At 41.7% G+C, this 25,199-nt stretch overlaps 2 protein-coding genes across 2 annotated transcripts in view; one reads left to right on the top strand and one right to left on the bottom strand.

The window, feature by feature from the left end:
• Positions 1-25,199, top strand: part of chd6 (chromodomain helicase DNA binding protein 6) — a 147,616-nt gene that overhangs the window by 50,265 nt on the left and 72,152 nt on the right. Inside the window, 3 exon segments of the mRNA XM_085777899.1 lie at positions 9,022-9,688; positions 12,464-12,584; positions 24,366-24,519. Of these exon segments, the coding sequence (XP_085634025.1) occupies positions 9,022-9,688; positions 12,464-12,584; positions 24,366-24,519 (942 nt within the window).
• cimap1b (ciliary microtubule associated protein 1B) lies at positions 14,713-18,519 on the bottom strand. Its single transcript, XM_085778047.1, has 6 exons — positions 18,374-18,519; positions 17,355-17,558; positions 17,164-17,265; positions 16,953-17,074; positions 14,981-15,121; positions 14,713-14,893 (listed from the first exon to the last, which is right to left on the bottom strand). The coding sequence occupies exons 1-6, from the start codon at positions 18,477-18,479 to the stop codon at positions 14,801-14,803; spliced, it is 768 nt and encodes a 255-aa protein (XP_085634173.1). The 5' UTR covers positions 18,480-18,519; the 3' UTR covers positions 14,713-14,800.

Here is a 25,199-nt window from a genome sequence, read left to right as displayed (position 1 = left end):
GTGTGTGTGATTCATTGAGATGATTCCTCATACCTGTGTGAGAGTGTGTTCTGCCTTGGCCTCACGACACAGTTGAGCTCGTTCTTACTGCATGAAAACAACATAAATACACATCTCACACACACACACACTGGCCATGCATCAACCCTGACACACTCACACGCACACAGCACACACACTTTCAGCAGACAGAAATACACCTGCCACATGAGGATTTAGACACATGTAGACACAAACATGCCAGCCCGTGTTGGCCTGTGGAGTGTGTGTGTGTGTGTGAAATCCTCCTCGGTGCATGTGTGTGTCCTCTTCTCTCAGTTTTAAAGTGTTTTAACAGTCTAATAATGAAAGGCTGGTGATGTTGTTGTGGCAGACGTACACTCACCTACCTGTCAGTCAGAGAGGCCACGCCCCCAGTCCTCCACATCAGGGGTTAATAAAGTCAACAGTCGTCATGAAGGAGGAACTAAGTTCCAGAGACCAGAACTGTTTCTGCACCAGGCTGTTAACATGTTTGTTTCTGCTGTAAAGTTGGACATGTTAAAGGGATAGTAGCATTTTTTTTAAAGTGTGGTTGTATGATCTACAAATAGCCCCTAAGAACTTTAATTGCAGTAGAAGACTCTCTACACTCCTCCCGTTAGCAACGCCAGCCCATAATAGCCCTGCCCAGAGATTTACAACATACATTGTTGTGAATGGACCCAAAGAAACGGCCTATTTTCATGGCCTAAAAGAGGTTTTACCTGAAAAAAAAATACACAGTTCCATTGTTCGTTGTAATATAATTTTTTCCAGCCCTTCAAAGTGCAGGAAAAACACAGTTTTTATTTGGACCTAACCAACTCACGTATCCCTCCTCAACTGTTGATATTCAATCATCTATTGATATAGGCCTATCATTTATTTGTTTATCTATTTAAATACATGAATAAATGTTTAATGTGGCCCTTGAATTTAGTTGATTTTGTCACATATATGAATTAAATGCTTAGCCTACTCATTTATTTAACATTTTAATTACATTAAAATTATTAGACCCCTTAAAATCAAGAGGGCTTCGCGACCCCCCCTGGATCTTTGGCGCCCCCCTTGGGGGGTCGGGCCCCCCAGGTTGGGAACCACTGTTGTGGAGCGTGGGTGCCCACACACACCTACAATTAGCTTCTCCTCCATGTTGGTCTGAGTGTAAACAACCATACAGTACGTGAGGGAAGTGACGTCGTCGGCTTGAACTCGTCACTGATTGGATGTCGTGGCGCAATGCCGCCTGGAAAGTTTGATATTTTCAACTTTATAGTTCAGACGCTCCATTCGTGCCGCCGCCGCCTGATCGTGCCGTTTACATCGATTTTCAATGTAGAGTTGCTGCTCAATTTGCGTTTGGTGTGAACGTCCCTTTAGTGTGTGTGTGTGTGTGTGTGTGTGTCTGTGTGTGTGTGTGTGTGTGTGTGTGTGAAGCTGTGTTTCTATCAGAGTTCCACCTTCTGACTGTGAAGTCCACAGAATCCCAGCGATGAGCCGCTGCTGGCTCCTCTTCATGAACACAGTCACTTCCTCTGCCAACAGAGGGAATGTGCTACAGTTTGTGGCGGTGACATCGCCACGGAAACATACGGACGTACGGTCTCTCACATTACGTACAGATGGACGGAGCTCACAGAGCGAGGCGCGCAGCAGACGGCACAGAGCTGGATGTATATTAAACAGTACGACAGCTGCTGCTCGCTACCTGTTGGTGCTGCTGAAGCCAAACTGCTCATTGTGGAGCAATATAGGTTTATTCTGTTTGAAGTTTCTATTGAAACAGCAGCAGCAGCAGGTCAGGTAGTCTTTAAATCCTCATATTTTCTTCTTCTTCCATGTTTAAATGGAAACCTTCTCAGTATAGCGTCATGGCAACAACTGTCAACTATCAGTCCAAGGATGTTTAGAATGGAACAAGTTACCCATCAATATGAGAGAGTGTCCGACTTTCAGGACCTTTAGAGCCTTTAAACTTACAGACTGGATATTAGACAAACAAACTGGTGAGCACCTGTAAACATGTTTAACCCGGGATAAACATGTTTACAGTTGTATGGCTATGGCCGGTGCGTGTGCAATGGTCCAGCATTGTAGGTATTATGTGCGAATGTTTGTGACCGGTATGTCTGAAATAATGGAGGTATAGTTATTGTGTGCGGATGTTTGTGGCTGGTTCGTGTGCAATAGTAAGTCAGGGTGCGGTTGTGTAATACCTGCAGTGTTTGAGTGAGACCAGCAACAGAAACGTGAATATGGATAGAATGTTTAGTTGCTATAATATGTGGATAACATGTCGTACTTTAATCTTACTTTTACTTTAATCCGATGCGCTATGCAATGCAATACACCTGGCTCTTTAAACTGAGTGCACTTTAGGGCACCGTGCAATACAACTTGGTACCATGTACTCCTGCACTCTAGCACTGGTCACTTTATCTCTCAACCTGTCCAGGTTCCACTACTGGCCTGATTATCTGACCTGTTTGTTATCTTGTTGTCTGCTTTGTCATGTCGCGTATATAACTGTGTTCTCCTGTCACTGTATTGTTTTTATGTTTTGGGACTCCGGATGGAAATTAGCATCGATGCTATAATCCGGCACATTTACATGTTTTTATATGTACATTGATGTGCACTGTCCCATCCTAATAAACTAATAAAGTAAAGTAAAGTAAATTAGCTCATGAGTCCAACTAAACTCAGGATATATGGATGTTTAAGGATTCAGACCATGGATCATGATTGTTCTGTAAAAAGGTTAAACTTTAATTGATGCTTCTCTAGCATCCAGGCTAAACGGGCAGTTCTGACTCACGGCCATGACCGACTGTTTTCTGAGAGACGATAAAGACAGAGCAGATTTCAGGTGAAATGGTGGGTGGGGTTTGGTGACTGCTTTGTTGTGACATCACAAAGTCACAGAAGTCCGGACAGCTGGTTCTAAGGTTTGGTTTCTGGATACAGACCATATGCAATTTTCCATGGATTGAGACTTTGATATTTCATAGTTTTATTTTATAGAGACTAGAATCACATTACACATGGACTTTTTACCCTCTACACATTTGATTTGATTGTATCAAATGAAGGACATCAACGTCTCAGGGTTTCTCCTCTTCACTCTGGTGCTGGTTTCATTTCCGGTTATTTATGTTCAGCCTGTTTTGTGGAAGAATATAACACACCTATATCATTAACATATTTTTGGATGGATTTTACATTGCTGCAGAAGATCAATAGAAATGATTATACTGTATGCTGGAGTAACATTCATCATAATTAGGGTATCTTACTGTATGAGAAAGTGTGTGTTGGCGAGGATGCTGAATGACATTTACATTAGTTGTGTGTTTGCATACAGAGTTCCAGTGAATCTGTGTGTAGGCTGCTGCTCTGGCAGTGCGTACACTAGACAGTCAGCTAACCATTAGAAGTCCTCCAATAAACCACAAGGCTTGTCTTTTCTTTTCTTTCTCTTTAATGAAGTCTTTATTTTGTTTTATCTTTTTCCTAAAACTGAATATTATTACAGACAGACTCACAGCTCAGTATTGGATAAACAATACAAGCAAAATGCATTGTAAGCATATTTCAATGATCCATCCATCCATCCATCAATCAAAAAAAAAAGAAATGAGTTAGCGTCCGCTGTAAACAAGCGCAATTTCCACAAACATAATGAATCAAGTCTCTATCACAACATTCCTTACAAAAAAATATACAAGCCTTTAACAGTCCACATATGATAAGATACGTAGATAGCACACTGTCTCTTCACTACACTTCTTCTCTTTCTGGAGGAGAAACTTGAGCTGAACAAACATCATGCAGCTGCTTTGTTTACAGGACAAACTGGATGGTATTGTCTTATTCCTGTTTACCTTATATGATATTCAGCTGCATGGAAATCATCACTACAACTGATGTGAAAGTCCTTTTCACATCCAATCCTCTAATCCTTTAAACCAAAGCTCCCAATTTAGTAAATATTGGGAAGCCGGCTCTAGTAAATCTAATAATGCAATGACGTACGTACCTGTAAAAACAGCAAGGAAATGACAGAAGGTAACAACTGTGGAGTCAAATGCTGAATTGGCTTGGCTGATAAACACATTTTAAGTGTTTATGTTGTTTATATTTCACTGAACAGCAGTTCAAAGTAGGGATGTCACGATTGTAGATTTTCTAGGTACGATTATTGTCAGAGAAATAATCATGGTATTACGGTATTACTACAAAAAAGATGATGTTGGAAACACAGAGGCAGATGTTTGTGCACCAAAGTGAAGGTAAATGTAAGAAATACTGGTCCATTTACCTAACGTAACATACAATTGGTAGGAATTTAAATGTTAGTGAGTAATTTGTGCTAAAAAAAACAATGATAAACTTAAACATTTGGTATAGATGAGAATTAATGACTTGAATATTTAAAACACTTCCCCCACAGGATTAATAATTGGTTAATGGTTATATACAGTATTAATAGTAGAGACTTAAAATGTTTAGTGTATTGTAATTATATTTTGACTGAATTTGATTTTACACATTCATATGATGTAAATTAATTAGTGCATAATAATTGTGATAATTGTAATACCGTGATTATTTCTCTGACAATAATCGTACAAAGAAAATCTCTAATGGTGACATCCCTAGTGGACTCGGTCTTTGTGTTGCACCAGAGGAACCTCTCCAGTGTCCATCAACAGCTTCAGTCAATGCATCTCTCTCACACACGCACACACACACACACACACACACACACACCCTCTCTGCTGCAGCTTATCGACTCCCTGCCCTCAGTACAACCTTCAGATGGGGATAACGGCTCGTTCCCTCAGCCCATCCTCACACTCAGCTGTCAGTCACTGTTGATCGGTTGAAAACATTGATAGATTATCTGCTGATTATCTGACACTTAATCAATCATCACTCCTGTGTTTCTTTGGTTTCTAATCTTTAGGTTTATTTTGTCACTTAGAATCCTGAGTCTCTGGTGTGTTGACTGTGTTTGTGGTGAAGATGGTTTAAAGACAAGCTCAAGATGTTTTCGTATTTTATTCCACATTGAAAACCTCTGTCTAGTTTCAGTTACTAACAACGACATCGTGTTCATCATTAAATCACAAAATCCAGTCTACTCACCACTTAACAGCCTCATTGTGTTGATACAAACCGCATCAGAGGAGCAGCTCGTAGCTGAAGCAGACTACAAGCTGAAGTTATGTGACTGTGGTGTGATTGGTTTAGTGTAACATTAGATTATTACCCACTGCTGATTGTGTTGAGGCTTCAAACCTCACAAACCGGTTAAAGCAGAAGTAAGCGATCCGGTGGTTTTGGCTAATGCTGCGTTCCAGGCAGGCTTTTGAAACTGTACATTACAGCTTCAAGTCACGACTTACGTCTTTGTAGCGTTCCAGGCAACCCACTCGTGTTTCTCCGACCTGTTTTACCTGTGAAAGTCACTATAACGGCCACTCGTAACTTCTGACCCGTGAAGTCGTACCAGATCGAACTGGTACCACTTCACAGGTCGGAAAAACACCAGTTACGAGTTGCCTTGAACGCACCATAACGTCTTGTCAGCCGATGGAGTTAGCAGCCCCCGCCCTCGTCATGGATCTATTGGTCCTCGTCCCTACGTCACCACATTCAGGCGCATCCCTTGGCTGCACACACAGAGAGGACTGCCCCTTTATGCCGTTCTCTCTCCTCATTGGATAAAGGTTGTAGGATACAAGGAAAGTTTTCTCCTGGGCTCAGAGCAGAGCAGAGTGACTGACAGACCCGTGTTTCAGACCAAACACTCTATAGAAGTGATTGCTGTCGGAAGATACAACTATTTAAGACTTAGATTAACACAAATATATCACTTACTTCTGCTTTAACACCTCTTTGAACATATTTTATGAAATGAGTCCTTAAAATTCTCATTACCGCAACAGTCTTAAAACTTTGAAACAATAAGAATTCAGACGTGCTGCTGTGGTGGAGATCACCATCTCACACAACATCACACGCTGCTGCTGCTGCTGCTGCTGCTGCTGCTGCTGTAGCTGCTGCTGCTGTAGCTGCTGCTGCTGCTGCTGCTGCTGCTGCTGCTGGACTTTCCTCACGTTGATGATCTAACAAAGCAGCAGCAGTAGTCAGTATTCTCCTCGACCAGCCCGAGCTGTTGGAGCTCTGAGGTGGAGATCAGACCCTGTGGTTCAATAGGCACAGATGGATGTGGAGGAGGAGACAGTGAGGTCAAATTACCACGGCGACAAGTTTCCTCTTGTGATTTGAGTTTTGTGTTTTTATTTTTACTCTTCATGATCATTTTATTCTGAAGGGTCATATGATAAAAGATCTGTTGATTCTAATCCCAACCTATTTCTTCATATTGAAACAGTTGAACTTCTACCACTGTTTTGGCAAGATGACCCAAATTTCTATCGATTCATTGCTTTATTAATTCATTCTCTTAGATATTTTTATGTATTTATCCTTTTTTATAGATTATTGAATTAATTAAACATGTGTTCCACATTGGTACAACCTATTTTATTATTTTTATGTTTTGGGGCGTTTTCTTCTGTTGGACTGTGTGGTTGAGGCTGTGTCATGTCTCATGTCCAGTGTTATCTTGGATTGTCTGAGTTTGATCATCTATAATTTCTGGATCAGTTATCTCAAATATATAAACAACATCTTCAGGGCTGGTGATGCCTTCATGTGGTTGTCTTTCACACACACTGTAACTTAATAATCAGTGAGTGATGCTCTGTGCTGTGATTGATTCTGCTGAGAACTGGCCTCAGACTGAACTTCCTCCACCATGTTCACTTCTGCGTTGTTTTTTTTTCTTCCAATTTTTACACTTTTATAATATTATTTTTTATTGACTCTGCACAGGGGAGGTTGGTTGTCTTCTTCACTGGACTCACAGATGTTGCACAACGTTCATTTAACATCCAACCTTTAGTTTCACTCTGTGTTTCCTCAGGTGATGCTCAGCAGATGAATTAAAGGGATAGTAGCATTTTTTTAAAGTGTGGTGGTATGATCTACAAATAGCCCCTAAGTACTTTAATTGCAGTAGAAGACTCTCTGCACTCCTCCCGTTAGCAACGCCAGCCCATAATAGCCCTGCCCAGAGATTTACAACATACAGTGTTGTGAACAGACCCAAAGAAACGGCCTATTTTCACGGCCTAAAAGAGGTTTTACCTGAAAAAAAATACACAGTTCCATTGTTCACTATAATATAATTTTTTCCAGCCCTTCAAAGTGCAGGAAAAACACAGTTTTTATTTGGACCTAACCAACTCACGTATCCCTCCGCCCAGGGTTAGCGCCCGCCGATCAGCAGTTGGTTCGGTCCAAATAAAAACTGTGTTTTTCCTGCACTTTGAAGGGCTGGAAAAAATTATATTATAGTGAACAATGGAACTGTGTATTTTTTTTTCCAGGTAAAACCTCTTTTAGGCCGTGAAAATAGGCCGTTTCTTTGGGTCCATTCACAACACTGTATGTTGTAAATCTCTGGGCAGGGCTATTATGGGCTGGCGTTGCTAACGGGAGGAGTGCAGAGAGTCTTCTACTGCAATTAAAGTACTTAGGGGCTATTTGTAGATCATACAACCACACTTTAAAAAAAAATGCTACTATCCCTTTAACAGCGTTGACATGGGTTCTGGTGCTGCTGTATCAAACGGGCTTTTGTATCTTCTGGTGCATCAACACTAGTTGAACCTATCACATGACTAGTTGTGTGCTTGGTTACCTGGATACAAAGCCTATCAATAGCTGCGTTTCCATTGCAGGGTTTCGCAAAATAAAAGCGGTATTTCAAATTTTTTTTACTATTCCTATTTGCAGGTGTTTCCATTGAAAGACGTTTTGTAAATGAGCTGTAATTCTTGTAAAGTCTAGTCTCACGACTGTAACAGAAGGAACTATTGTTTGGTTATTCACACTGACATTTTATTGTGTGACACACTGCCTGAGTTATCAGACTGAGTTTAATGATTACCTCACACCACAAAGTTGTATTAAAATAACCCGGTTGGGCGAAGGGAAACAGAAAAAATGACCAACGGGATCATATCTGATCAGACCTGGAGTGACGTGTAAATGCAAAAAAAAGTTGAACAATGGGATGGACAATTAAACTGTGGGACAAGAGAACGAGCTGAAAGCTGTCAGGGTATTTTGTTAGGTTTTTGTTTTTAATAGGATTTCTTTTAAAATAATTATGAATAAAATAGAATAAATGCAGATATTGAATAAACAAAACAATATGTGAAAACAGAAGCTGGGTGGAGGTGGAGCGGCTGCAATAATAACTCAGTAAATGACAGTCTAATATGAATCCAGTTAGGATGCTGACAGTCAGGTGATCGACTCATCTCACTCATTAGCAGAGAAGCTGTTTTCATGTTGATTAATGCTGTTCACTCTTCTCTTTCACAATAAAAGTGAAACACGTCTGCTCCTTAGTAGATGTCAGACAGGTGAAGTGGAGACGTTGACATGAATCAGAGTGATGAAGGTTTGATTGATTGATTGATTGATTGATTGATTGATATCTTTATTTCGATCATGTAAATGACACTGTAAAAAAAAAAAAAAAAAAAAGATAAAATAATAATATAATAAGGAAATAAGTGAACAGCAAAAATGTATACACCAAAAAAAAGTAACATCTCATAAGCAACGCAGTTTACATGAGCGAAAAGGAGCAGGAAGAAGTATAAACTTATCTAATCCTACCCCTATCATTTTAACTATACTGTATGTTCTAATTAAACATTTTACACATTACACATTTTAATCCAAATAGTAAGTAAGCAAACACCTTGTGTGAATTATTCAATGTAGCCTACCTCTGGAGAATCATTTCTTTATGTCTCTTTTTAAACATGATTACACTCTAAATGTTTTTGATTTCAGTAGTTACTCATATTATTCCACAGTTTTAATAAGATGTTTTGTCTCTTCCAGATGTTCAGTGGCCTCCTGAAGCACGCGCCTCCTTCGGCCTCGGCTGCAGCCGCCTCGTCCTCCGCCTCGGACCAAAACAGCAACGCACAAACCACAGTTCCCACAATCCCACGGGGTCACCTGGTCGTGGGCCCCAAGGACCAGCTCCGCCTGCTCACCCCCGTGGGCGGCACGGCCACGTCCAATCACTCCGCCAAGCACTCGGAAGCAGCCACGCGACCCCCCTCCTCCCTGAGCGAGGAGGACGATGGAGGAGGGGGAGGGGGAGGAGGAGGAGGAGGGGGAGGGCGGGTGAAGAAGAAACGAAAGAAAAAGGACAAGAGAGAGAGGGAGAAAGGAGGAGGGGAGGAGAGGGAGGAGAGGGAGAGCAGCAAACCAAAGAAACGAAAGGATGAGAAGGAGGCGACGGCGACGGCGACGGTCACGCTGAGGAAGAGCAAGGAGCCCCGGGAGGGCAAGGAGCCCCGGGAGGGCAAGGAGCGGAAGGAGCGCAGGACCAAGGGGAAGGAGGGCAGGAAAGACGGCGGGGCCGACCTGAAGAATGTGGGAGGGGTGAGGACGAAAGGCGCCGCCGCCCCCGGACCAGCTCAGGTGCCCGTCAAGGTGCCTGGAAAAAGGGGAAGGAAACCCAAGATCAAAGTCCTACCTCCTGTTCCCACCAATCAAGGTACAGTAAGCAGGGAGGGGGGGGGGGGGGGGGGTGGGGGGTTGTAGGTACAGTAAGCAGGGAGGGGGTGGGGGGGGCGGGGGGGATGTGTGTGGATGTAGGGGTGGGGGGTGATATGGCAAAAATATCATATCACGATTTTTTTAAATGAAGTCACGATTTCGATTTCATCACGATCTTAAATCGAAAAAAAAGAAAAATAGACAATTTAGGCCAAAGAACCTTTCTGAACAGATTTGAATCTAAATAGTTGCAGTTTTGTTCAACATGTGCAAACAACGTAAACAAAGTAAAAGGTAAACAACAACAACACTCTGATAAAGTGCACTCTTGCAACATAAAAGGTAGTATAGCTTTCAATAAACATGAAAGTAAAATATCAATGAAGACATTACTGTTTGTTTTATTCAACACAGTCATTTTAACAGCATTTTAAGTATCAAAACACTAAATAGCTGATTGAAAAGGGGTTAAAATAAAGTAACTGTTGTTTTCTCTTTTAGCAAACTTTGCAAATGTCCTTTGTTTGCGCTTTGCAGCATAGACCTGCAGTTTCTAGAATGAGCCCCAGACGATGCTACGATCTCTGCACTTTGGTAGATTGTCTACACGCTCTCATCCTTCACCATCTAATATCACCGTATCACCGTATCGCCCACCCCCATGTGGATGTGAGAGTTTGTGTGTTGAGTGGAAGGTGCACCGTGGTTGTGATAAAACCTTCTTCCATCTTATCTAGATTGTGTTGAAATACCACCTAGATCAATCAGTTGATTTGTTGATTGCCAAACAATGGTCAGAATGGATTTATTCTTTCTGCCATCGATCAAAGGCAATCCAACAGATATCCTCTTTTCTCCACTGAGTAAGGCTTTGTTGAAGTTATTGATTTGTTATGTATATATGGAATGAACATGGAACTAGGTTATACTAAAAATAGAGTCAGATTATGTTTGAGCTGATATTTAATAATATCAAATATCACAATGTGTCCTGCCATGTGAAATCAAATATTTTTCTGTAACTTTTCTTTTTCTACCCTACTATACTGTTTATTTTATCAGGTGACAAATAAAGCTTTTATATACAGTACTACATTTACTTTTATATACTAACTAATTATATATACTAAATTAAATATGTGCTATTTGAATGTCCACGAGTTGTGAATTCCTGCTGTGTCTATTTTTAACAGGTGTGTGTGTGTGTGTGTGTGTGTGTGTGTTGTGCATTTGTGTGAAGTCAAACGGTTCTCACAACAAAAGCTGCAGCTGGAACATCTCTGTGTTTTTTAATTGGAAGATGGCTGTTTTGTTCTTAAATCATGATCAGACATGTCACTATAAATGAATCTTATTACGATGTGATTGTTTAATTAAGGCTGTGTGTATGTGTGTATGTGTGTACGTGTGTGTGTGTGTGGGTGGGTGCATTAGCATTCATTGGGAGCTGGAAAAGAGATTTCTTGCGAGAATCAGAAATTGCATCAATGAAAGTCTGAAGCTGCCAAATGTCTTAAAAATCATGTAAAATATATTTGTAAAATACATGAATAATGTGCATTCATGTATAAATTAGAATTAAGTGGTGACAAATGTGAAAAGGTCTGAGGATGTTTCCATCAATACAAACAGGAAACAGATGAGGTTTGAAGACTCGCTGACACCTTGCCTCATAGGTTTATCACCACAGCAGAGACACAGTCCAGTCAGCCAATAGACATCTCACAAATCCACCTTAAAAGCAACAAAGTCGTTGTTTCCAACACACAGCTCTTTTGGGTTTTGATGCCAGTTGTTTGAGATACAGTGGTATGATTGCATATAATATAATCATTAAAAATATTGATATGGCTGGGATATAGTATAACAAATACTACACATTTAATGATGCAAATTACTTAATAAATCCCCAAATGGGAATTAATTTGTCTAATATGATGATGTTTGTAGTTTTTTGCAGTTTAGCCCAGTTCTCTGCAGCAGCAACAATATGACATAACTGTCCTTTAATAGCAGGGGTTCTCCACTAGTCTCACTCTGGGCTCCACATCTTCCCATGGTCATTAAGTCGCGACCCACTTCTATAGAATTCAAACCAAGAATTTCTTTTTAAAAACTCATTTTGCTCTTTATTGAGCAAAGTGCATTTCAGAGCACATGAATGAAACTGAGGAGTTACCATGACAACTGCATGTACGGAAGTGAATACAAAAATATCAAACTGCACAAAATAAAGACCAACAAAACGATATATTTGACTTCTAATGCATCTCTGCATTCAGAGCATGTTCACTAAAGTGAATAAATATCAAACTGCACAAAATAAAGACCCACAAAACAAAACCAGATTCACTGCATCAGGCCACATTAATAAGAAACTGAGATCTTTGCATTCAGAGCAAATGGAGCAAATAATCAGAAAGTGAGGAGGAGCATTACAACTGCATGTGTTCACGTGTCTCGTGCCTTTCAAAATAAGTCATTTTTCAAAATAAAAGACATGTCCAACATCAGATGTGCATTAAATATTATTTACTTTTTTGACCAGCTGTCCACGACCCATCCAGAACGGGTCTAGACCCACTTTTGGGTCCCGACCCACCAGTTGAGAACCACTGTTTTATAGGACAAATATAAATAACTCTTCTTCTTCTACTTTCAGCATTTCGGACCCTCAGAACGGTGGTCTGTGGTTTCTGTCAGTCCAGATCAGATTCATGTGGAGAAGTTGTGTTCAGTGTGTCACCTCCGTCCTCTCCCTGTCCTCCTGCAGCACCTCCTCCTGCACCGGGACACCACAAGGTCCAGGGGCAGGTCCAGACCAAGAACCACGGCCAGTCCAACAGCAAGACCCCAGCCCCCTCAGCGCCAAAGCAGAGGGGCCGCAAACCCAGGTACAGTAAGACCCGCAGGAAGACATGAATCCGCCAACAGAGAGTGTCGTAGAAATTCTCTGCCGTTTGCTGTTGGTGAATAATGAAATAGAGACTTCGCCGGCCGACATGATTTTATTTCCTTGCAAAGAAAGGTCAGTTCAAACCCGAGTGGGTGATGGTAAAGAAAAGACCAAGACATTTCTAGCTGAGGGAAGGTCCACTTCTTGTGTCCTTTGGCCGGCCCCTTCCCTGGTTGTGTTTTCACACCTTCACCTTTGAAGGTATCATCACCGGTCTCCCCAGGTATAATGGAGTTAAGAGATACAATTTAAAATACAAAGGGGTTTGAGTGTGAATTAGGAAGTGGGAAGTTGGGCATCACAGATGGTTCAGTGTAAAGGAACTTGAATTTACAATTGCAGAAGGAAGTCTGGGAAAGTACGTAGGGTGTAGGAACATCTCAAGTGATTAAAACAAAGGAATATTCAGATTTACCATAAACAAGAGAGAGAGGATTTAGTGGACGGGAGCTGGAGAAGTAGAGGTTTGCACCGATGGAGCTGAGCCAGAGAGGCGGCTGTAGGACAAATGCTGCGGTTACTCTGTCGTTGGCTTGGTAACAAATATCTCACCTGGAGATGAATTTTTTTTTACTGAGGAATCAGAATAGATGGGGAGGAGTTTTATTTAAATCCAGGACAACACAATAAAACAGTGTGGGAGCTGCTGCTATGACGGTGCGATTGTGAAAATGCACTGGAAACAACTGAATCAATGAATCTGCATGTGACAGAGGAGTAAAAAAAGACTCCAGAGGTTTTCTGAAGGCTGAAAACCCAGTGAAAGAAACTGACACGAGTTCTTTTTCTGAATCTAGTTCAGTTGCGAAAACACATCTTCCACAGTTAAACCCCCTTCCTCTGCTCACGATTCATGTGTAGGCGTGTTCACGGACCACACATTTGTGTTGTGCGTCAATCACAGTCTTTGTAATCTTATGTAACCTGGATGTACCAGACAGATCACACTCACCTGATTGATATGTGACCCGATCCATCAAAATGAGTCACAGTGACCCAAATTTCAAAGTTGAGATTTTGGTATCAATGGAAAAATTAGAAAATAAGCTTTAAAATGATACCCTAGTCAAAGTCATACATTTGATGGTTTTCGAGATGTGGCCATTTGAATTATGATCTTTCACTCTCTCATTCTGTTCTAAAACCTGAGAAAATTGCAGTTAAAATTTTTGCCAGTGACTCTGGCATCTGTTCCTGTACCACGTGATTACACGCTCCCTATACGGTCCCTTGTTGTCATAGAGACACCATTCAATGACCCTCGGAAAGCAGAGAATCTCACAGTTCAGATGCTGTTTACAGCTCGTTTCTATCATAAACGGTTCAGAAGTTGTCATGTTTTGTTGACATTTTGTAAAACATGTGCAAGCGTGTACGTTCGGTTTAGCATCGATGCTACGTTCGGTTTAGCATCGATGCTACGCTCTGTTAGCGTCGGTGCTACGCTCTGTTAGCGTCGATGCTACGCTCTGTTAGCGTCGATGCTACGCTCTGTTAGCATCGATGCTACGCTCTGTTAGCGTCGAAGCTACGCTCTGTTAGCGTCGAAGCTACGCTCTGTTAGCATCGATGCTACTCGGTTTAGCATCTGTTTCTGTACCCGTCCCTTCTCGTCATAGATGCAACATTCAATGACCGTCGGAAAGCGGAGAATCCCGCGATTCAGATGCAGTTTACAGCTCGTGAACGGTTCAGGAGATATTTCATGTTTTGCACCGAAGCAACACTCATTTTCAGAGGGTTTAAGTTGCAGGTCAACTTTAATCATCATTTACCTACCTGCCTTTTCTCAATTATCTGGACTGTGAAACTTTGGGAGATTGTTTTTGAACGTCATTGCTTTGAAATTAGGGTAAAAAAATTGTTTTGATTTTCTATGGGTTTTCCATGTTATCAGCTGATTATCTAAAAATAGAACGTTGCGACATCCAACTCATTTTGATAGAACGGGTCACATATGTGAATTAACTGATCTAAATAGTTATGACCTGAGAGATGAAATTTGTTTGAAAATACTTTTTAAAATACAAATGTTTTTTAATTCAGTGTAAATACTGCTGTTGGTCATAAAGTACAAAGCAGCCCTGTGACTGAGGCAGAAAGAACTAGATGTCAGGAGCTGTGAGCTGTTTTATTTGATGCTGCTGAGTGACATCACTCCACCACGTTCACGATGAGAGGACAGATGTACTGCGAGTGTCGCAGGCCGAAGGAGAAGCTCGGAGCTTTGGCTCGAGTGGTCGTCACCTGGGAGGAGAAAAGTCTCAGTACACCAACAACACACACACACTGCTGGATTTCTGAGGTGGACTGAAGCTCAGTGAGGTTTCTTACGTTCTCAGAGTAGTGAGCTCCAGGTCCCGGGGTCTTGGTGTACGCGTCGGGTGTGAAGTTACGACCCGCCATGCTGAACCGTGGAGGTTTCTGCCTGTAGGCGCTGGGGTCGACCACGCTGTAGGCAGCCGGGCCCGGAGTCTGGAGGACACACACAAGGACACAGGCAGATGTGTTGTTTAGTAAACCCTGATGTGACCCCAGTGAACCCTGGTTTTTCATTGTCCAACATTTACTTTTTCTTTTTTTTTTACTGATAAAATTATAGAATTTAAAGGGACAACAAGGAGTTTCTATTTGGTTATAAAAAAGTCTCACGTTAATGTGGATGAATCTACGTTACCACTTGTTAATGGTCCATTTTAGATAAATCTATGGTTTTGTCTCTATCGTTATTTTGTTATTATTAGTGGTGGTGGAAATGCTGGTCGAGCCGACCAGCGTTTCCTTCGTGGCGAGTCATGAGAATAACGCCGCCGTATGAATCTCCGTTTATGGTGGGAACTACGACGGTATGTGATCGTCTTCCAACCTCTGACTTTAATTCTTGATGAATGAAAACATGAGTCTGTCTTGCGCCGGTCAAAGAATTTCACGGTGCGGAGGCTCATAAATGTAGTGTGGAAACACTTCACTTTAACAAAACTCCTCGTTGTCCCTTTAAGTTTATTCACTTAATGATTTATTTATTTATTTATTGAGCACTCTTAAATAGATCTGTACACTGTCTGTAGTTCATGTACTTTAAATGAAGACATGTTAAATGTCCACAGGTAAAGTTCGAAATAAAACGTATATATTATATATTTAAAAAAAGGTTTTAGTTGTAAACTTGCATTGATTGAAAACAACAGCATGAGTATTGTGCAGAGCAGCAGCATCTTTGTTTTAAGTTACAGCACCAGTTTATTTGCTGCAAAAAACAAGAAAAAACAAAACAAAAAACAAGTCTCTCCTGCTTTAGAATGATCCTGCAGATTTCTCTAACTGTGATGACACATAGGGACAGACATCACATCACTGGTTCTTTACATGCACTGCAAATAGTTTACAATGATGTCTGATACTTGAAAGCATCTCGGTACAGCTGTTGAAGCTTGTTGCTCACTGATAGATCACATTTAGCATTGTCATGCTGGCATAGTTAACACATCAGCAAGTTTCTGTTTCTTCTCTCACTGAATACGATGCACAAACAAAACTCGAGGAGAAGCCTGGAGTTTAAAGGGATAGTAGCATTTTTTTTAAAGTGTGGTTGTATGATCTCCAAATAGCCCCTAAGTACTTTAATTGCAGTAGAAGACTCTCTGCACTCCTCCCGTTAGCAACGCCAGCCCATAATAGCCCTGCCCAGAGATTTACAACATACAGTGTTGTGAACAGACCCAAAGAAACGGCCTATTTTCACGGCCTAAAAGAGGTTTTACCTGAAAAAAAATACACAGTTCCATTGTTCACTATAATATAATTTTTTCCAGCCCTTCAAAGTGCAGGAAAAACACAGTTTTTATTTGGACCTAACCAACTGCTGATCGGTGGCGCTAACCCTGGGCGGAGGGATACGTGAGTTGGTTAGGTCCAAATAAAAACTGTGTTTTTCCTGCACTTTGAAGGGCTGGAAAAAATTATATTATAGTGAACAATGGAACTGTGTATATTTTTCCAGGTAAAACCTCTTTTAGGCCACGAAAATAGGCCGTTTCTTTGGGTCCATTCACAGCACTGTATGTTGTAAATCTCTGGGCAGGGCTATTATGGGCTGGCGTTGCTAACGGGAGGAGTGCAGAGAGTCTTCTACTGCAATTAAAGTACTTAGGGGCTATTTGGAGATCATACAACCCCACTTTAAAAAAATGCTACTATCCCTTTAAGTCATTGTTCCAAAACTACACTAACACTGATGCCTGTCACTGACTCTGGTGTCTTCAGACCTCATTATAGAAACACAGCACGGCCGGTCACTTGTACGTACCTTCTTCAGATCCTCGTGGAAGCTTCCTCTGTTGATGCGGCCGTACAGGGAGCAGGAGGGGGCCGCGGCCGTCACCACGGTCTTGGGCCCCAGCATGGGGGGCAGGTTGTACGACGCCGGACCTGCAGAAAGAGCCAGAGGGGAAGTTTATTTAGTTTGTGCCCCTGAACCGTGGGATGAATCGAAGTCGACAGAACGTAGAGCGCGTTACCTGGTGTGTGGTCCAAGCTCGCATCTTTGCTCCTCCACGACAGAGAGAAAGCAGGAGCCGAGCGGAAGATGGACTTTGTGGAACGCTCTGGGGTGTACTGACCTGAGACAAAGACACGTGAAGACGTTGCTTTACACTCGGATTAATTCACTGTTTAATCAGAACAAAACCAGAGCGAGGAGTTGACCGACCTGGTCCTGGGACTTGGAGCCGACCCTGCTCCTTGGGGCGGCTGTGTAGGGAAAACGCCGGCGTGCCGTCTCGGCCCCTTCTGGTGATGTTGGAGGGAATGAGGTACTTTGGTCCAGGCGAGAAAGCAGGACAGTTCTGGGCATGAAGAGTCCCTAAGCTGAAGGCCGGAGCTTTGTCCTTGGTCATGTCATGCTTAGTGAGACCTGTATCACAGGGAGACAAGATCAGTTACTGATCAGCTGTTAAAGGACAATTCCAGGCGAATTCAACTCGGGGGTGTATTTTCCTATCATTTTAGGTCTAACAGAAGGAATCTGAAGATTTTCAGTTTAATCGCTCCTGTTTTGCGGTAGTTGTGTCTGTCCGCGCATCGCCACGGCAGCAATGAATGGGAGTGGATGTAAGTTCTGACTTAAACATGCACCCAGAAGTTTATTTACTTCAAGCAAGCCGACATGTTTGTAAAACTAGATCTAATTCAAAGTCTCCCGGAGTCTCGCGCGAGCCCGAAGTTGCAGTGCTGGTGTGTTCAGGCGCAGTAGGAGCTACCGCTTGTGTCATAAACACAGGAATATCAACTCTTTACTTGCTTCAAGTGTACATTTTTTTCCACAGACAGCGTCAGGTGGCGACTCAAACATGCACCGAGAAGTTTTTTTAACTTGAAGCAAGTAAAGAGTTGATATTCCTGTGTTTATGACACAAACGGTAGCTTTTCCCACTGCTCCTGAACACACCGAGCACGGCAACTGGGTCTCGCGAGACTCCGGGAGACTTTGAATTAGATCTAGTTTTACAAACATGTCGGCTTGTTGAAGTAAATAAACTTCTGGCTGCATGTTTGAGTCTCCATCTGACGCTGTCTGTGGCTTTGAGGGATGGAAACAGCCTAAACAGCAGAACTTACATCCACTCCCATTCATTGCTGCCGTGGCGATGCGGGGACAGACACAACTACCACAAAACAGGAGACATTAAATGGTGGAATATAAAGGCTGAACGGTGATTCTGTGGTCACCTGTGAGTCCAGGCAGAGCGTACTTAGGGCCTGGGCTGCCATACAGAGCAGCTGGGGGGCCTCTTGGCTTGTGGGGCCTCCAGCTCCCAACCCAGGGTTCAGCCATCACCTGGAGAGGAAGAGGAAGAGGAAGACCAAAACAAATCATTTAAACCTTCTGCACCACGACCTCCTCCTCACTTTGACACCTTCACAGTCGACTCCACAGATCAGGCTGCAGCTCGTATTTAAAACCCACAGAGACACGTTGAACACAGGACATCATATTATTAACTTATGCTGTATAAAACCTTCTATTGGAGCAGCCTAAAATCAGATAGAAACAGGTGCCAACGCCAACAGGTGTCCCACATGATAAGTGTAATAAGTGATCGTAATAAAAACATCTAAACTGGATTTTAATTTTTGATGTTTTTCAATACCTGTGCAGAGCAGGTCAAGTTTAATGCCACTGGACAGTTTGATGGTAACGTTATCAGTTTGAAAACAGGTTATTTAGTCTTGATTGCACCAAAGCTTTAACTTTTAAACCAGATTAAATCATCTGGTTCACTCAAACTCTATTTAATCAATTGTTAAAATTCAGTTTCAATAAATAAACTTTAATTTGAAATGGTGCGAATGAAGCAGTAACATTATAAAGAAGCTGCTGTCAGTTCGTACAGACTGTCCTAACAACACTCAGAGCAGCTGGTCACTAAACCACAGATCAACTACAAAACACAATAATAGTTAGTAAACTGTTAGATGAAGTGTTTTACCTCGTAGTAGTCCTGATCCGGTCGTGTCCCCCTGTGTCAGGTTTGATCCTTTGAACCAAAACATGGAATGTTTAGTGGTTGTCAACTTCACTATGACAACGTTGCCATGGGGATAAGACGGGTGTGTGTGTGTGTGTGTGTGTGTGTTTATGTTTGAACAGTGCAGGAATTCCCACTATGTGACCACACAGAGCGCAGTGTGGAGATGTTGTAAATGATTTATTAACTATAAAACAGACTGTAACAGGCTCCACAGGCTCATCACACTGGGTTTCACCTGGTTATATACATTATAACAAAGTTGAAATTAGTTTTTTTTTTTTTTTTTTTTCACTTAGCAGAGCATCTTAGTTATGTTCACTAAACTAAACTAAACTTATTTCTCTCTGAATCAGATAAAAACATGGAATGAAATCTATCTTTGACCTTTAGCATTTATTGTAAATAACAGTTTTTTGTTTTTCTGCCAAAATCTTGTTTCCAAAAGCAAACATTTGTGGACGTTGAATTTTTATTTTTTTTATTTTTTGGTCAGGCTCCTCCTACATGAAATTACACAGTAGCCTACATGTGCCATCTTCAAGCTTTACAAATACCAACAAAAACTGATGTGACCAATAAATTAAGCTACAAATGAATGTCTCACCCATCATCTTACAAGAAGAAAATAAAATAAAACTTTTGTCACATGAATTGTAGGCTACAGGGTATAGGTTATCTTAGTAAAGAACTTGTTTTCTCATCTCCTGTCTTTCATTGGTAATGAGTTTGTCTGTTTCATATATAAATAGCCTTCATCCTTGTGCATCATCCTAATAGATTAACATCTGCTTTTATTCTTTCTTCTTCACAAAACCTTCCAGTTTCAACCATTAACGGTCGAACAGCAGATCTTAGCGAGCAGAGAGATTGTTGATCAGCTGATAGTAAAAGTGTCAATGTAAATGACAGTGAACTAGAATGTCTGAACCAGTGTGAAGCCTCCTTCTGAAAGCAGAGATACACCACAAAGCCTTTATTATCAGCAGGTGTCTCTGGTACAAAACGACTTCCTGATCTGCTGAGTTTCACCTGAGCTCAGAGCTCAGAGTCTGTAGAGCAAAAGGGTCACGACAGGAGACCAGAGCGTCGTGTGAGGGTCTGAATACACAAAGAGACAAGTTCCCCTCTCAGATGTGTTCCTGGGTTAACTTACTCCGTCAAGAGGCGACACGAGTCAGGGCTGTGATGGTGTGATGTGGAAGACAGACGGAGAGATCAGTGGAGTTTAATGAGTGGGAAGATGAGAAAAGGGAAAAATGTTCAAAAGAAAGTGTGAATAAACGGCGGAAGAGAGGAGATGAGTCACCGACGTGGAGCAGATTGACGAGGGACTGAGAGAGAGAAGTTACAGACGAGTGGAAACGAGTGGAAAGATGTCTGGTGGGAATGAACAGGGATACAGTTCATTGAGAGAATCGATGACGATCGCTATGAACGAGATGCAGCCGGGGGGGGGGGGGGGGGGGGGGGAGTAATGATATGAGAGAGAACAGAGCTGATAAGACCGGGGAAAGAGATGCACTGAAAGGACGAAGAGGGAGGAGTTTGGCGGACTGGGCCAGGTCGCGCCCTGGTATCAGGTTGTGATTGGTTCAGAAGAAGATTAGAAAATCCTCCGGTGGTGCAGTTTTAATTCTCTCTTCTCATCTGAATCTGCTGCTTTGTCTTTTCTCAGAGAGGGAGAGCGTTAGCTGGGACTGCAGATTAATCTTGTTTTGCTCATCCTGACTCCGCCTCCGCCTCCACCGCTGCTCGGCCCAGTGTCACATGACTGAGTTTGATTGGTCGTTGATCTCAGATTTTATTAGGAGGTGTTTCTGTTTACAGTCTGATGTGTTGACATTTGCCCACAGACTGAAAATAAAGATGGATGTCGTCTCTGTGACTAGTCTGTGACCAAATCTGTCTAAGAGGTGGGGCAGTAGGTACTACCTACTGCATGTTTTGGTTGGGGACTTTACTGAGTCAAAAGTTTAGAGAAATTATTAGGATTAAAGGGTGTCGTGGAAATTCTCTGTTGCTGGTGAAGAATGAAATAGAGACTCGCCGGCCGACAAACTTTTATTTCCTTTGCAAAGAAAAGGTCAATCAACATGCGAGCGGTTCAAGATGAAGAAAGATCCCGAACATGGGGAAAAGCTAAACATTTCTAGCTGAGGGAAGGTCCACCTCTGGGGTGTGTTTGTGTCCTTTGGCCGGCCCCTTCCCTGGTTGTCTTTTCACACCTTTGTCTTTGAAGGCATCATCACCGGTCTCCCGAGGTATGGAGTCAGGAGATACAATTTAAAATCCAAAGGGGTTTGAGTGTGAATTAGGAAGTGGGAAGTTGGGCATCACAGATGGTTAAGTGTAAAGGAACTTGAATTCACAAATGACAGAAGGAAGTCTGGGAAAGCAGAAGGTTATATATGTATATATATTAGGTGTCTTAGGTGGTTTAAATGCAAAAGAACTTGATTATATAATTACAATAGAAAGTGTCTCACAAAGGAGGTAAAAATGCTATTAAAGGGACAATGAGGAGTTTTGGAAAGCGAAGTGTTTTCACACTACATTCACCATGAGCCTCCGCGCACCGTTAAATTCTTGGACCGGCGCAAGACGGACATCTGGCCAAGAATGTTTTCATTCATCAAGAATGAAAGTCGGAGGTTCAAAGACGATCAGATACCGCCGTAGTTTAGTTCTGACCATAAATGGCGATTCAGCAGCGTTATTCCCATGACCCGCTGGGTCCGCGAAACCGAAAGTAAGGAAACGCTGGTCGGCTCGCCCAGCGTTTCAACCGTTAATTGTAATAACAAAATAACGATAGAGACAAAACGATATATTTATCCAAAATGGCTCGTTAACAAGTGGTAACGTAGATTCATCCACATTAAGGTGAGACTTTTTTATAACCAAATACAAACTCCTCATTGTCCCTTTAATGTTAGAACATCAATACTTAATATTGTTAATATAATAAAACTAAATATAGGCACGTGTATATAAAATTAGCTTTGCACCTTTAGCTCATTCATTAAGCTCAGAGGGTGAGAGCACACGACACGACACACTGAGTGATGTGAATGAGTCACAGTGTCTCTCATGTGTGAATCTCATGTATAAAAACACACTCAGAAGATTGTTGATGGTTGGTTGTTGATCTACTTCCTGTTTGGATCAGCTGGTTCACACAGACACAGAAAACTAAAGCATCATGCACAAGCTGTAGTGTAAAATAAATCCTTCTCTTTTCATGTTCCAGTTAGTCGGCCGTCTTTCTGCGCATGCATAATTAAAAGTGTATTTGTTAACAGGATATAAATATATATAAAGTCCCCCTCCCTCCGCTTTCTGTAAAATGTTAAAATACTTCAGACTAATCTTGCCCTCAGGCTGCGTGTACACAAACCCAGCCCCACCCCCCACCCCCCACCCCATCATATGAAGCTACATTTGACTTAATTAGCTCACAGTCGGAGCGGTTAGTGGATGTTATCCTAGACCGGAGGGAGGGGGGTGTGTGGATCAGCTGGGACTGCCTTGTTTTTATTCTAAGTTCAAGTTGAAGCGGCTGGAATTTTTTTTATTTCTTCCTCCTCCTCCTCCCCTTCCTCTTCCCTCTCCTCTTCTTCCTCCCCCCATTCAGTATCCTGCTCCTTTTTCCCTCCTTTTCCTGGAGGTTACGTGTTCATATGTTACACCTCTCTCCCTCCAAGCACTCAAATAAAACCCCTTACCAGATTAAATCTCTCCTGACACATTATAGAAGCTAAACATGCATTCATTTCCAATTCCATCTATTATATATTTTCATATAAGGAAATTATTATGCCGCAAATATGGAAATTAGTCATGTGACCCCCCCCCCCCCCCCCCCCGAATGAACTGTGGTCTGGATATGGTCTGGTAGCCTTAGTCTCGAACCTGCGTATATCCAGCTGGTTTGTCTCAGCGGTGGTTGTCCGTTGTCATGGTTATCAGGAAATAATGATAGCACGAGAAATTGGTAGAAAGTGAGGACTTGAGCTGACATCAAATCTCATAATATTTCCTGCCATGTGTGATTTTTGGCATTTATTTATTAGCCTGAAATTCACAGATTTGTCCCTTCTCCCCTCAACCACCCAATCACCACGTTGCAAAACTGTTAAACTTTCTAAATCTATCTGTTGTATCATTTGTGTCTGTTGTTTTTTATCAATTTTATCTTAAATTATAAAGCACCTTTGAACTGTCTTTTGAATGGTGCTGCATGAGCAAGGTTTACAGTGTGTGTGTGGGTACACCTTGTGTCAGGTGGGATTTGCTCCAGTGATACTCTAAAACTTTTAAAGGGATAGTAGCATTTTTTTTAAAGTGGGGTTGTATGATCTCCAAATAGCCCCTAAGTACTTTAATTGCAGTAGAAGACTCTCTGCACTCCTCCCGTTAGCAACGCCAGCCCATAATAGCCCTGCCCAGAGATTTACAACATACAGTGTTGTGAACAGACCCAAAGAAACGGCCTATTTTCACGGCCTAAAAGAGGTTTTACCTGAAAAAAAAATACACAGTTCCATTGTTGGCTATAATATAATTTTTTCCAGCCCTTCAAAGTGCAGGAAAAACACAGTTTTTATTTGGACCTAACCAACTGCTGATCGGCGGGCGCTAACCCTGGGCGGAGGGATACGTGAGTTGGTTAGGTCCAAATAAAAACTGTGTTTTTCCTGAACTTTGAAGGGCTGGAAAAAATTATATTATAGCGAACAATGGAACTGTGTTTTTTTTTTCACGTAAAACCTCTTTTAGGCCGTGAAAATAGGCCGTTTCTTTGGGTCTGTTCACAACACTGTATGTTGTAAATCTCTGGGCAGGGCTATTATGGGCTGGCGTTGCTAACGGGAGGAGTGCAGAGAGTCTTCTACTGCAATTAAAGTACTTAGGGGCTATTTGTAGATCATACAACCCCACTTTAAAAAAATGCTACTATCCCTTTAAGCAGTATATATCACAATAACATAGATAGCAGATAATATCAGATTTTAGATGCCAGATAAAACTACAGTAACCAGTTTTCCTCATATCCTCTGGGATCAGTCAAACTTCCGACTCGGTGAGAGAAAACACTGCTGCATGATGAGACTGGAGCTGATAATTACTCATCAGAGTTCCCGCTGTGTCTCTTTCTCCGTCTTCGTTTCTGTCTCCGTCGCTCGCAGAGACCCTGGAGCGGCGCCAGTAGAGAAGAAGAAGAAGGGGAAGAGGAGAAACCAGGAAGTGGCTGTCCAGGAGGGGGCAGAGAGCGACGACACTACCTCAACGTCAGCCCTCAACATGGGTGGAGAGGACAGCCAGGACCCCCTGGATAACGCGGTGAGAGACACAGTGGATCAATCACAAAGTGTAATTTCACATTAAGCTTCAGATGTGTTGTTCAAGATGTTATATATACGTTGCATTTAAAGTCCTGTAAGTAGGGATGTCACAATTACTTGTTTTCACAATTAATCGCGGTATTAAACGCCACAATTAATTAATCAATCGTAAAGATTCTTAAATACCGTCACTTTCCAAAAAAGATGATTTTGGAAACACAGAGGCAGATGTGCACAAAAGTTAAGGTAAATGTAAGAAATACTGGTCAATTAACGTAACGTAACATGGTAGAAATTTAAATGTTAGCGTCTCATTTGTGATAAAAAAAAAACAAACATTTAAAATAAACTTAAACATTTGGTATAGATGACAATGATCTGAATATTTAAAACACTTCCCCTGGAGGATTAATAATTGGTTACATATGAATAGTAGATACTTAAAATATTTAGTGTAAAGATTTGTAATGTAATTATATTTTGACTGTGTTTGATTTTACACATCCATATGTTGTGAAATTAATTAGGCTAATGCGTAATAATCGTGATAATCGTAATACCGTGATTATTTCTCTGACAATAATCGTACAAAGAATCTATAATCATGACATCCCTACCTGTAGGTCATCACAGGCATAAAATCACTAATGAGCAGCATCTACTTCAGTTTCCTTCCTG

Source organism: Trachurus japonicus, chromosome 5, assembly GCF_045865225.1.
Source record: "Trachurus japonicus isolate A0001 chromosome 5, Traja_1.0".
In the NCBI taxonomy this organism is placed as follows: Eukaryota; Metazoa; Chordata; class Actinopteri; order Carangiformes; family Carangidae; genus Trachurus; species Trachurus japonicus.
Note: the sequence above shows the minus strand (reverse complement) of the source record. Positions and strands in the feature narration are given on the sequence as shown.

Coding starts and splice junctions, on each gene's coding strand:
- cimap1b (XM_085778047.1), bottom strand. CDS start 18,479: ATGGCTGAACCCTGGGTTGGGAGCTGGAGGCCCCACAAGCCAAGAGGC. Junction 17,266..17,354: donor GCTCCAAGTCCCAGGACCAG/GTCGGTCAACTC, acceptor TCTTTGTCTCAG/GTCAGTACACCCCAGAGCGT. Junction 17,075..17,163: donor GAGCTTGGACCACACACCAG/GTAACGCGCTCT, acceptor CTCTTTCTGCAG/GTCCGGCGTCGTACAACCTG.